Here is a 13,946-nt window from a genome sequence, read left to right on the forward strand (position 1 = left end):
CTCCTAACAAGCACCTGGCCTCTCACATAGCCCAACTTTCCAACCAGCACAGAGACTATCCCAGTCAGGGTCTGTCACTGCCCAACTCTTCTCCCTTCTCCAGGCATCACCCAGGTCCCCAGTTTCTCTGGTAATGCCCCAGCTGCTGTTCACAGTCTCAGCGGGTGAACACCGCCCCTGTGCGTCTCCCACTTCGTCTTTATTCCCCCCAGCAACTTCAAGCATCCAGGTCCATCCTGGTGCTGCTCTATCCTCCCTGTTTGGCAGGGGAGGGAACTGTTGATTTGGCTCCCATCCAAGGATCCTGCAGCAGGTCCAGCAGGCGCAGGCAGGCGCCAGGCCGGGAGCTGCAGCAGCCCTGGTCCCCGTGCTGGTCCCAGGGACCTTACTGTCCCAACGCAATCTCCTTGCCATTTGTTTTTCAATGCCCTCTATAATTTTGGCTTCCAACCTTCATATATGCTGGGATTCCATTGGCTGTTCACTCCGTTCCTCAGAAGATCGGCTAGGTGTTCCACCTGTGCGCAGGGGGAAGTCACAATTCCAACTTTCAGAGACAAGCCTTGGCTCATCGAGAACTTTAAGAGAGAAGGCAACCGAATGACTATTGCTGCTTGGCCAGGGACCAGCACAACACCTCCAAAGAGGAAGAAGAAGCAGGTAGCCCCTACAGGACGCTCACCAAGAATTAACCATAGAGGAGGCACCAAAGACCCAGAAGAAAGCCTCAAGTGCTCAGGGGCCCTGTGGCACCCAGTCATCCAAGTTCTCGGGTCTGTGGTCCACGATCAGTGCCACGATAGTCCATTGCCCAAGTCAGCCAGGTGGCCCAAGTGGGGAGGGCACATCTGGGAAATGTCACGTTTGCGCCCACGGCTCCCGCCAGAGCCAATGGCACAGGGGGACTGCCCACCAGCCGCCCAGATTACCCACTGTATGATTCGGTGATGTCTTTGTACAACACCTGTGATTCCATCCCAATGGCTGCCCTTTCAGTCATGGCCCCACCCACAGACCCCGACAAGGAAGAGGAGGAGGAGGAGGGCTCCTCTGGTGACTCGTGAGCACTCTGTGAGCAATTCAGGGACAATATAGGCCCCTAAGTTCCCAATGACAGAAAACAATCACCATTTTGTAACCACAAATCCAATTTCAGCTTTAATAAAGAAAAGCACAACTCCATGGGAGTAAATTAACCATGAGAATTGTGAGTCCGTGTTATCGTTTCCATGCTACACACACCTCATCAGACGAGCCCTAGGAGGCTAGTAATCCTGGCCCGAGACAGGCTTTTGTCCCCATTGTCCTCGTTCATTTTCACACACTCATCCAAGGGCCTGACTAGGGAGCTCTGAAGCAAGCTCAGGAGGATTGGGTCCCCTGAGCCTTGCCTGCTGGTTGGGAGACAGGACTGCCTGACTCCTGACTTTGGGGGGGATCACCTTCCAATAGTCACGTACCTTAAAACAGGAGGGTCTTTCTTCACGGGTCCCCCAGTGATGCCAGGAAGTTTCTGACCAGCAGCTGAGTGTCTCTAGCCCAATTTCCAAGGACCCCCCAGAGAGACCCACCTAAAACTAGGGCCACCCTCTCTGCTCAGCCGTCTGTGACCATGGCAGTCTGGCTCAGAAGATGAGCCACTCCAGTCAACCCCTGGGAGAAAGCCCATCATCCTCACAGCTAACAAGCACCAGGAACTCTCCTAGAAGGGACCCAAATAAATAAAAGATTGCCCACAAAACACACAAACAATCCAAGAAACAAAACACTACTCATCACTTTTCCATCAGAGCTCTATTTCAGATCCTTTCTTTGGTCACAAAGTAGCTGTGTGACACGTCTAACGCACGGCTTCATGAGCCAAGGGGCACGTTTACAACAGAGCAAGAGTCACTTGCCAGGGCAGACAGGTGTGGTGTTTCAAAGTCTGATGTCCCCTTCATGGTGCATGAGGCAGTCCCTGGCTGGTCACCCTTGGGCAATCATTCAGTGCCTGCTCCCAGCCCTCCCACAACATCCCCTGGAGTTTGACCAGAACAAACAGAGGAGAAAACGTGTAAGGGAGTCCCGAACACTAACCCATTCTCTTAAAACACATTTCTTTGTAATGAGTTTTAATTACTCATTAAGACTAATGAGTAATGAGTCTCATGAGAAGGAATGAGCAGGACCTAAATGAGTGACTAGGACACCAAGATACTTAGTGGAAGCTTTCCCTTTTTTCTAAAGGTCAAAGTCTTTTAGGACAAAGTCAATAAGTCCAGGCAGGCATCTCCTGAGGAACGCAGAAGGCGGTTTCCGTGAACAGCAGGTGGTGGGTAGCCCTCCCCACTGTGGTGCCAACTCAGATTGAGCCTTATTTATACGTCCTTGGCATGATGGCTTGTTGATGGTCATGAGTCAGCTGGTTTCTCGGTAACCTTCCTGTGAGGAGTCCTCCTGCCCCAAGGGGATCAGGTGGTCTGGGATGTCCACCTGGAAGATATCCTTTCCACCTCTCCTGGGTATGGGCTCCAGTAACCACCTGGGGTTTGAAAGTGCAGTGAGGTACTTCTGCTTCAGGTTGGTCAGTACAGCTTGATTTTCCAGTTCCACAAGCTCATCGGGGGCTAAGTTTTCCGGGCACTGCAAAGTTTCCCCAATGTCAACGAGCCCTGTGCACCAAGAGAGAAGCACAGAGATGTCTTTCCTTCCATAAACCAAGGCCTGCCTGTGAGAGAAAGCGGTTATTCAACGTTATAACCATTAGAGACTAAACTGATATCATCAAACGGACGCAGACTGAACTGGGTCCCTCTCACTGAGCACTTCTGATGTGTCCAACCCTGTTCAGGGAATTCTGGGTGAGGCCAGGGCAGAGAGATAAATGAAGAGGACAGGGCCTTGTCCTCAACAACTCCACCCAGGAAGGGGCAGGTTCCAGCCAGACTGCTGAGGGCAGCATGTACAGGTCAGAAGGGCCCCGGCTGCTGTGGGGAACCCACAGGCCATCGGCTCGCAAGCACTTCACCAGGTGAAAGGAGCTGATGTGGGACCTCAACCACTGAGGGGTGAGGGAACTTGCTCAGGTGCCCATGGGCAGTGGGGGTGGGGCAGGTGTGCGACGCCTGAGTCTGGAGGTCACCCGACCCTCTCTGTGTGCTGTGCAGCCTCTCGTGGCCTGTCACACAAACACACGCATGTGTACACACACAAGACCACATGTGTACACACAGGAAACACCACATGCAGCCTTGGACTGGTCCCTGCCTCTCAGACCACCAACGGGAACTGAGGCCCAGAGTGGACAAAAGGGTTCGCCCAAGATCCTGGAAACTTGTCCCACGGACATCCAGCCCAGGGCCCCCTGCTGCCCCTTTGAAGGTGTGCTGCTTAAAGAAACCAGAGCCCCACCCCAACAGGTTCAAAAGAAAACAAGCCCCAAAACTCCTGAGCAAGGTCCTCAGGAGTTTTGAGGTGTCTGAGTGGCGCTCGGGGTGTGGCCACTTGCCAGCTATCACTCCACGGCCATACTTCTCCCCTTCCCGAAGCAAGGCCTGAATCTGCGCGGGGTTCCTCCCCAGCCTCTGCAGCAGCAGTTCCCTCCAGACGGCATCTTCCCAGTCCCTGTGAGCAATGTGGATGGCGATGGTACAGTGCCGGTGGCTGCTCAGCAAAGGACGCCAACGAGTCTCCAGAGTCTTGACCCCATTTAAGACAAAACCTGCATAAGGCTGCCGGAAGGAGAGGCAGCAGAACTTCATCTCCCCGGAGGTCTGTGGGCCTCACGTGGCCTGCGGAAACAGCACCAATGTCAATAAGCATCATGCACCAGCCCTCCAAGCTCATGGCCTGTGGGCTGACCTCCACCGACTGTCCCCTGGGGTCCCAGGAACCCCACTGACAGGGATGGTGGGGGAGCAGAGAGTGTTGGCTCCTTCTTCCTATCACCAAGCACTCAGCTGGCAGGCCCAAGGAAAGGGGCTGGCGATGGGGATGCCTCATCTACCAGGTGGAGTCTTTGGGGAGCTCAAGGAAGAAGGTGGGGACAGCTGCAGAAAGGAAGTCAGGACAGGGGGTGGTCAGTTCTACAAAGGAGGTCACTGAGGCCAGGGGAGCACAGAGTGGGAAGGAGCGACCTTCGGCTTCACCCCGGGTGGGCAGGTTCTAGTCCTCTCCCAGCAATGACCATCCTGGGCTTTGCTTCTTCTCCCCACCCACCTCAACACTCTCAGCTCCCTGGCCCTGCCACCCCCAAGGCACTGCAGGTCCCCAAGCACTGCGGCCCCTCCCCCAGGGCCGTAGAGTGCATATCCTTGGGATCCAGCTGCAGCTGGGCCCTGGGGACACCACGTGACCTCAAATAATCCTGTCAGGTGTCTCCTCCAGACCCCTTTGGGTACCACCCTCCTCCATCCTCTTCCTACCCCACTGGTATCCACTGTCAGCAGACATCCCGGCCCCCACCCGAGCCTGGAGAAATGACTAACAAGAGCAGAAACAACTGGCACCTGTATGCACGCCCCGATCCCATGCTTGGCCCTGGGATGAGCATGATCCATGGATCCTAGAATTCAATCCTCAAATAACTGGGTAGGGGCAGTGCTACCGTCACCCTACTCTACAGTTAAGAAGGTGGCACCAAGGAATGAACAGATGACCCACGGTCATGGGGAACCTGACTGCATGAACCCCTGTCCTTCACTCCTTTCCTTGTACCTGGGGAAGGGGTCCTTCCTCCTCAGTGGAGGACGAAGCTGTGCCGTGGGAGGAGCAGGGCCCTGGGCCAGAGACTCAGCTGGGTCAGAGTACCTGGTGGAGCCTCAGTCTCCAAGGGGTTGTGAGTACCTGGCACCTACCTAACGGGACAGTCACAACCGGTGGCTGCCCATCATCATCATGGGGCTGAGCCTCGGCTCTGCCCTCCGTCCATGAGCAGCCCCACTCTTGTCTGTCTCTCCCCTCCTGTCTTTAAAGGACATAAACCTCACCTCAGCTATTATGTCCTCGTGTTTATGAAAACACACCCACTCTCAAAGGCAAGGCCTGGAGGACAAAGCTGCCTCATGTTCACCCCCTTCCCAACCCACTGTCCTGCCAGTCCCTGTGCCCAGCTCCCTTTCTCAGGCTGGGCCGCCTTCCCCTGTGCTCTGGACCCTACCCCTCTTGTGCACTCAAGGACCTTGTTCCTGTGACCTTATCCATTAAGAAAAGGGCTTGACAGAGGTAATCAAGTTAAAATGAGACCCTCATCCAATGACTGGTGTCTTCATCTAAAGGGGGAATTTACACACAGACGTGCACGCAGGAGAGTAATGCCTTGTGAAGATGAAGGTCGAGATCTACAAGGCAAGGGATGCCAAAGCTTGCGTGCAAACCACCAGAACCTTGGGGACCGGGACGGACAGATTCTCTTTCAGTCCCCAGAAGAGGCAAATTCGGCCGACACCTTGATCTTGGACCTCCAGCCTCTGCAACTCTGAGACAATCCCTGTCTGTTGTTTAAGCCACTCGGGCTGCGGCTCTTTGATGTGACCATCCCGACAAATGACTACAGAGGTATAGGCTCTTCCCGCACATCTCCACAGGGCAGAGAACAATTTTGCCATTGGCAGCACTTCGAGCACATCCCTTCACGTCTGCACATTTTCTTCTAGCCAATTTTTTGCTGCCTGTATGGTATCCCCTTGTTGGCTGCCCCACGATTTACTGAGTTTCCCCTACTGATGAAGAAAGAGTCACAGGCTGCTTTGCACTTCCTGCCACTCTAAAGGACACTACCACAAACACTCGTTGACTGAAGACTTGTTGGGAGGACGCCTGGGTCACATGCACGCACTTCTGAGATGCTGATACATGCCGGCAAACGGCCTTCCACCGAAGCTCACCCGTGTATGCTCTACCAACCATGGGCCTGGTGCCATTTCCTCACATGCTTGTCGGCCCTGAGCATCATCACTGTGCTTAACCTTTGCCCACCTGACGGGTGACAAAGGGTCGCCCTAGTTATCGGGTTTGGATTATTTATGACGGAGGCTGGATGTCCACCTGTGGCCCGGCCACTTCTTTTTCTTCTACTGAGATATATGCCTGGTTTCCGCCATTGAGTTCCTTGGCCCTTTTCTCATCACCCCCACAAAATCACAACAAGGAGACCTGAACTGTGTGGGTGGCATCCCCAGGGAGAACTGAGGTAACAGTAAAGGCACGAAGGGGGCTGAGTGCCCTCCTGTCACACAATGCAGAGTACCTGCTTAGCGGCCTGAGGAAGAAACACTCTTCCACTTGTCTCTGCTTCTTCACCTGCATGAGGGAAAGGGACATAATGAGAAAACGTCATTAGGAACAAGACAGCAATGTTGGCTAATATACCAGAACAGTCTTCTACTCAGCAGGGATTAGAAACCACCAGGACCGAGGAGGTTCCACCTAATGGGAAACACATGGCCCTGGCCTTTCACTCATGGTCTGTTTCTCCAAATCACGGCAGTGGCTCTCTCCTCCCCTACCTGGTCAGGGACCACATGATGGCCCAGCTAGCCTGCACAGAAAACCATTTCATGTAGGCGGGTCGTGTCCTTACAGCCTAGCAGACGCCCTATCCAAGAGGAGAAAACTCTTACCTCCCCTCACATCACCACATGGGAAGAATGTGGGGACCCTACAATCCCGTTTCCCTCAATGTAATCCTGGGTAGGCCCCTCTGGGAGGGGTGTCATGGGCAACCAGCTGTGCACCACACAGCCTGGGGCCTGGGTGCGGTGGCGACAGCCTAAGGGCGAAGCAGGAAGCAGGGAGGACAGACGAGTGCACGTGGACTACTAGTACACCCACGTTTCTATGCACAGAGGCCCGTCACCAGCCCCCACACACTTACAAGTACGAGGGACAAATGAAGGTGGGCAGAAGAGGAGACAGAAAAGTGAGGCCTTGGCTGCGGTGGGAGTGTTCCCAGCCGTACGCATGGGAGGAGAAACCCCAACCCTGAAGTACTGTCTTTCCGAGGGCCCAGCGGGCCGGCAGGTGCAGAGAGTCTCCTGGCCCCACTGGTCATGCAAGTCGCGTCGCTCTGGGCTGACCCAGCTGAGGCCACCAGTCCAGACAGTCCGCCTCCCCGCCACCCTGGGAGACTGCCCCCGCCGAAACGACCGCCTCCCAGGCCCGGATGAGGAGAGGACCCCGGGACGCGACACGGAGACAGCACAGAGCAGTTGGGCCCGCATTGTGGATGCGCCTCAGCCTCCCCAAGACCGGTGAGAGGTGGCAGACGCTGGCGTTGGTTAACCACCCTGGGCTGGCAGATACACAAACCCCTTTAAGCTGGGCTTACAAAAGCCTATAGACACACAAGTACCCAAGCACCACCCCCGAACGCAGCAGGACGCACGCCCAGACTCAGCACCAGGCCCTGACGCAGCAGCAGGCCCCCACACGGCAGTACTCACGCCTGGACCCAGCGAGCACGGAGCTGGCACGCAGACAAACAGCCAGACTGTGACTTAAACACGCACATAAGTACAAACGCAAGCAGCCCACGGTTGCTAGGAGACATTGTTGGACTCACCAGACACTGCGACTGGCAAGATGACTAGGACTGGACTGGGTCCTGGAGACCCTGACGAAAAAGGGACTGGAAGGGCAAAATGCTGTGGGATAGGGAGAGGAAGGGGCAGGGCTAGGCAAATCAAGAGGTGGGGCTTGAGAGAAGGCGGGGCTAGGGGAGGAGTTGCTGGGTGTGAAGCCTGGAAAAGAGCCAGGGGGCGTAGCTGGGGGCAGAACTGTGAGAAAGCAGGGGGAGGGGCTGCGGGATGGGTTTGGCCGAGCGGTGAGAAAGAGCTGCGAAAGAGCTGCGGTGGAGCTGGGGGTGGGCGGGGCTGCGGAAAAGCTGGTGGACGAGGATCTGCCGTAGGGGGTGGAGGAGGCGGAGGTGCGGGGAAGCTAGGGAGGTGGAGCTCGGGGAGCCGAATCTGGAGACGACTCGTGGGAAAGAGCTGGGGGAGAAGGAGTTTCGGGGGTGAAGGAGGATCCAGGGAAAGCAGGGTAGAGGAGAAAGCTGGGGGAAGGGTATCTGTGGGCGGACCGGTGGAAAACAACTGGTGGGGGTAGGCGGAACTGGTGGGGTGATATATCCGGAGGCTGACCTGTGGGACTGGGGGCGGAACTGTGAGAAAGCACGGGGTGAAGCAGGGCAGAGCTGGTGGATTGCAGTGGAGGTGCCGGGCTCAGCTGCACAAAGCTGGGGATGGAGCGTGGCGAGGCTGGGGGAAAGCTGGGGAGGAGCAGGGCATAACTGGGGGGAAGTTGCAGAGGAGGAGCTGAGCGAGGGTGGAGACAAAGGGAGAGTGGGGCGGAGCCGGCAGGGAGGTAGCTTTGGGCACTGGGAACCCGGTAGCAGCTGGGCTAGGCCCACTCAGTGGCCAAGGCCGGGCAGTGCCCTTTTGACTTCCATGACATCTGCACTCAGTCTGCGCTGCACTCGTAGGCATGGGCTAAAGTGGCAGCCCAGGGTCCTCAGTGCCCTAAGCGGACCCTCAGAATGGACCCTCGGGGACACGGAGGACAAGCTGAATGCCGAGGCCAGTTTTGCTTTCTGCAAGCTCCTCCGCCACCCCATCCCTCACACCCCCTCCCCATCCCCTGGTAGTACCAGTAGGGTCTTGAGGGGAGGTCTTCATATTGCATTTTTTGTTGCAGGTGAGAAGAAAAATCCACACTCTGTTTCCTGTCGCCCCTCAGAGCTCTCATGTCCCAAACAAAGCCAGCTTCCCTGTCAGCTGTTTCCTCTCTTCTTCCACTTCTCACTTAGGCCCTCAACCCTCTCAGTGCCGCCACACTTGCCTCCTCGTGTCCACTTACCCTCGCCCTTCCTCTCTTTTACTTGCTGACCGAGTCCTGTGTCCGTGCTTCTAAAATACCTGATCAGAATAAATGCTCCTTTTCTTGTCCCCACTGCTACTCCCTGAGGCCAGGCTTCATGGTCTGGGGCCAGTGCTATTACCCGAGCTTCCCCACTGGCCTGGACATCCCTGTATTTCCTCTTCCAGTGGGTCATCCGTCATGTCATCCAGCTGCACATCTGTCCTCATCAACCCCCAACTGAAAATCCTGCCCAGTCCTCTCTTGTTTAAGCCCAAATACCTGGGGGCCATGGGAGAGCCTTCCAGTGGCCCCAGCTCTCCCTCATCACCCAATAGTCTGGGTCACTGCTGCGGAGTCCCTGCACCCTGAGCGCCTTCTACCAGGACTCCCCCTTTGGCTCCTGTGCTTCCTGATGCCTGGAGTGCCTGCCTCCTCCTGTCCCGGCAAACTCCTGTCCTACCAGGTGCAACTTTAGCATCCCCTTCTTTACCCCACACCCAAGCATCAGGTACTCTTGACTCCCAGTTCGGCTAGTACCCTGTGCCTTCCCACCTATCTTCCTTCACTGGGCTCTCATCTCCCAGGGTTGTAACTGTGCGCCTCTGAGAGCCTGGGCTCCCTGAGGAGCTTCGAATCCTTTGAAAGCTAAGCCTGTGTCTTACTGGCTTCAGTACACCAGGTGCCGGTGCCCCAGTAGTTGCTTAGTAGATGTCGAATCAACGGAGGACTTCTTTCTCTTTCAGTGAGCTGTACCTACTCCCCCCTTGCAGAAGCTGGAGGTAACAGGAGTGCTGGCCACGAGGTGAGAGGCAGATTGTACCTTCGTAGGGTTTAGGCCTCCAGGTCACAGGGGGCATTAATGATCACCAGGTCCAACTCTATCCATGCTAGTTTTTCCTCCTCAGCTCCTTGCCCCAAGAATGGTTATCAGCTGCTGCTGAATGTGCCAGAACCTCATGTGGGGGTTTCAAGATATAAGGGAGGGTCCCCTGAATGGCCGGTTTGTGGTGTTCCTCCCAAATCCTGTTGTTTGAAGAAGTAGTCCGTGCCCCATGAACTAGTGACTTACACTCTATGTCTGCTCGTAGGGGACAGTGATGGCACTACAGAAGGACTCCTTTTTCTGACCCTCATGTGTATGCTGAGAACGGCTTGTACGATCTCTCCCTCAGGGAGCAGTACAGTAAAGGTTGGGAGTGTGGTCTGATGAAGGGGAAGCCCAAGGGTAGTGGCCGTAAGGCCAATTCGTTGCCAGGCGGGTGGGCCCAGGAAGAGTGTCCCGGCCATGTTGCAGGTCGTATGGGGTGGTATTTGGCTGCCCCTGTCAAAGGGACCCAGTTGCAACTCAGTCCTGAATTTCAGTACAAATAAAGTATTGGCACAGAACCCTAAAACAATCTGATTTATGACCTCCAGGTGATATTCCTTTTGCCAGCTGCTACTCTACCCATCCCCTCTCATAAACAAAGCCCTGGTGGGGACAGGCCTTCACTCCCTTCCTCTCTGGTCATCTTGGCAGGCAGTTCAGCCTTCACCTCCGAGACCCGGCGCACTCCTGCCTTCCACTGCTTGGCCTTGTACGGGTGCCCTGGAGACCCGGCAGCTGTCAGAGGACATCTGGGCCTTCTTGGGACTCCTCCTGCTCCCTCCCAGACACGGTGCCTCTGCTGCCTCCCACTATTACAATGTTCATGGCCTCCTGGGGCAGGAGAGAGGCTCCTCTTCAAGCTCCACTTCTTCCCCAGCCTGCAATTCCGTCCCGGTAACTCACCCCACCTTGTTTCAGGAAATCCTTGCCATTTCTGCCATTGCCCTTTGAAGGGACTGTGACCATGGACATAGCCTCCTCTTTGGAGCTGAGGGCACCTGCCAAAAGTCAGCCTACCTTTCTTGTCCCCCTGGCGGCACTCTGCAGGACTCCCTGACCTCCATGGCCCTCTGAGCACTTGCCTTTGCAATTTGCTGTCCCTCTTTACCCCACTCTGCATGCTGCTTTTGCTCTGAGACCCTGAGAGGGTTCCAGTTTGCTCCTACCACAGGTTGTGTGGCACCACCGCACTGGGACCTGCTTGACCCAAATTCCCGGTTTCCCTCCTCTACTTCTCAGCAGGTCCCATTTCCTCCTCCAAGAACTGCCTGCGGCCCATTCTTCTATTGAACTGCTTGTCTTTTTTTGGGTTTTTTTTGCATCAAGTTGTGGGCACTCATTGCGAAGTTTGGGTGCTAACCCTGCTTTGGTGGTTTCTGTTTCAGGTTCCTCCTCCCGCCCCCTCAGGGACCGGTTTCCTTCTCTTTGCAGGCCTGGTTTGGATTCACTATTCCTCTAGACTCTCCAAATTGTAAGCGACACCACATGTCAGGGACTATCCCACTGCTCCTCCCACTAGAGGCTGCCTGTGAACTCAGGTGAGCGGTCTCCTCAGAGGAGGTGCCCTTGCTTCCAGCACTCTGCCTGTGAGAAAAGGCTCCTTGCCTCTGTAATCCACTTGGTCACTGCTTGGCCTTAGTACTTTGCCCTAGCTTGTGGATGAGCTTCCAAACATCATGCTCTGGCCAAGCGGACATGCCATCTAGCTGATTTGTCTATGAGATTCGGGTGTGGAGGACTTGGAGCAGCTGTTGCCATCACATAACCATGGTTATGGGATGCTAACAGGTAGGCTAATGGGTCCTGTGCAGAAGACCTATTCTGCTGACTTTTGAGTATCTGCATGCTCACTGTGGCCACTATGGCAAGAAAAGAAAGTGCATGAAGAATCAGTACAGAGGATGCTCATAAAGCATTACTCGGAAGCAAGAACATTCATAATTTGAGTGTATTCTCTCAGTTCTTTTTCTATGCATTTTTCTTTACTGTGTTGACTTCATTCTGTATTCCCATTTTGTCTTATTTCTGAAAGATTCTTCAGAAGACATCTCACTAAGCTCAGGACCTCATTCTGGAGGATGTTGGATGCAAGGGTCTCCCTGCTCAAGACCATTGAAATCCTCAGGACTGGCCCAGGATATGTTGGACACAGTGACATCCTCTGCTCAGAAACTCTGGTACAGGGGGCCTTCTTAAGCGGATGCAGAGACAGAGTTTATTGAGTCTCCCAAGTCAGTGTCAGATTGGACAATGCATTGCCCCAGCTTCCGTCTGTCTGGGTTTCCCATTTCCCAGTGTTGAGTCACCCATGCGTTGCTGGAGGTCCCTTTGGGAAGGTCTGAGGGATCATTCTAGCGTCTTCTTCCTGCCATGTGCTGCAGGGTCCTTCCCCTGTAGGGGCCCAGGCACCTCCCTAGTCTATGGTCCCAGGTCTGAAAACTGACTCCGGGGCAGAACCTGGGCAAGGCATTGTGACTTGTTTATTGGGGCAGCTTCCCTCAGCCTCCTGCGCCTGTTTTTGCTCTTTTGAGTTTCCATTTTAGGCTGCACCTTAGTTGGTTGGCCATCCATTGTGCCCTCAGGAAGGCTACGTTATATTGCCCACCTCCACCACTCTCTATGGGAGCCTCCTTGTCAGTGGTGTTCATCATCATGAGCCCCTGCCTTCTGCCCTTCAGTGCCTCCCAGGGACTTTTATTGCAGTTTCTGAGAAGGGCAGGTGTAGTTCCTTTCCTCTCTTACCAAGCCCGGCACACCCAGCCTGTGTTGTGTGATGATTTCACTCTGGCTGGGTCCTGCCTGGCAGTAGGCTGCCACCTCTTCCTGGTTTTCCTGGGACTGTCTTCAGCAAATCGGGATGGTTAGTCACCCTACCTCCAGGGATCCAGGGCACCTGTGGGGGAAGATGTGTGTAATTTGTTGCTCTCTCAGGCGTAGGGTGGGTGCAGCAGCTCTTTATGGGAAGGGTTGGGCTGCAGCCACAGACTCAGACCTTTCAGAGAAATCTGGGGAGTACACATCTCCTCAGGTCTTTGCCCAGATGCCCCTGTTCTGTATGTCATGGATGCAGGTTTTTCCAAGTAGGCTTCTGATGTTGGCATGGCAGTCCTGCATTGGTTGAATGTTCAGCATCTTGGAAGTTCAGCCATTCCTATCAAATCTTGGCTTTGACTTTTTCCCACCGCCTGAGATGGGGACTACTTTGGAAGCTATGGCGGAGACTCCAGGTCTCTCCCTTGGATTTCACTTTGTTAGTCACCCTCAGCTTCTCATGCCCCTGTGGGTCATCCAATCACAGAAGTCACCCTTGTCCATTCCCATACTTTCCACACACCTGGATCTTCTCACCTGCCAGGAAAGTCCTCTCCACCTGCAGGCCCAGTGAAAAGTTCCAACGAGAAAGTTCTACCTGCTGGGCTGTCTCCTCGTGCCCGGGGCCGTCTGCATATCACCTACCCTCCAGGTTGTGGTCCTCATTTCCAGTGGGGTGGATAAGGAACAATTGTGTACCAAGCCTCCAACTTATCACCTGCTTTTTGGACCACTCTAGAACCAACCGTCATAGGTTGGGTCTCTCAGGTTCTTGATGCTGAGGGGGAGTTAAGAGCTCAAAGGCTGCCCTGGCTGGAGTGGCTCAGTGGATTGAGTGCCGGCCTGAGAGCCAAAGGGTCGCCGGTTCGATTCCCAGTTTAGGGCACATGCTTCATGCTTGGGTTGCGGGCCAGGTCCCCAGTAGGGGGCACATGAGAGGAAACCACACATTGATGTTTCTCTCCCTCTCTTTCTCCTTCCCTCCCCCTCTGTCTAAAAATAAATAAATAAAAATCTTTAAAAAAAAAAAAAAGAGTTCAAAGGCTGATTGGAGACTAACACCCACTATGGAGCAGGGAGGGAGCAGGGTTGTGCAGGGTGTCCTTTCAGTCTGCAACATGGACTTGGCCCCTCAGGGAGCCACAGAGCCAGGGTCATCATCAGAGGCCCGCGCTTGGTCTGGGGTGGGAGTAGGGGTCAGGCTCTCACAGTGTCTGGGTCTTTGCAATACATATTGATGGAAGGGGTGAACCAGCACCTGGCATTGGTGCCACAGGAATGGGTGTATGCTAGGTAGCACACATAGGGCAGCAGCCGCCTTTGCATGGGCAGAACTCGCTCCACCCTGTGGCCAGCCTCTTGGGCATCAGGCTACTGCTGGGCCAGGAAGGGGCTGTCCTTCCAAACACATTTGCTAACTAACTGGGCA

At 54.8% G+C, this 13,946-nt stretch overlaps 2 protein-coding genes across 2 annotated transcripts; one reads left to right on the forward strand and one right to left on the reverse strand.

The window, feature by feature from the left end:
* Positions 1 to 1,775: 1,775 nt before the first annotated feature.
* LOC128779982 (protein EOLA1) lies at positions 1,776 to 8,401 on the reverse strand. Its single transcript, XM_053917321.1, has 4 exons — positions 7,544 to 8,401; positions 6,230 to 6,282; positions 3,491 to 3,773; positions 1,776 to 2,654 (listed from the first exon to the last, which is right to left on the reverse strand). Exons 3-4 carry the CDS (start codon positions 3,741 to 3,743, stop codon positions 2,401 to 2,403), a joined length of 507 nt encoding a protein of 168 aa, XP_053773296.1. The 5' UTR covers positions 3,744 to 3,773; positions 6,230 to 6,282; positions 7,544 to 8,401; the 3' UTR covers positions 1,776 to 2,400.
* LOC128779918 (uncharacterized) lies at positions 6,943 to 13,526 on the forward strand. Its single transcript, XM_053916928.2, has 7 exons — positions 6,943 to 7,232; positions 8,115 to 8,192; positions 8,462 to 8,673; positions 9,582 to 9,640; positions 10,358 to 10,600; positions 11,138 to 11,244; positions 11,739 to 13,526. Exons 1-7 carry the CDS (start codon positions 6,943 to 6,945, stop codon positions 11,926 to 11,928), a joined length of 1,179 nt encoding a protein of 392 aa, XP_053772903.1. The 3' UTR covers positions 11,929 to 13,526.
* Positions 13,527 to 13,946: the final 420 nt, after the last annotated feature.

This window comes from Desmodus rotundus, chromosome X, assembly GCF_022682495.2.
Source record: "Desmodus rotundus isolate HL8 chromosome X, HLdesRot8A.1, whole genome shotgun sequence".
Taxonomy (NCBI): Eukaryota; Metazoa; Chordata; class Mammalia; order Chiroptera; family Phyllostomidae; genus Desmodus; species Desmodus rotundus.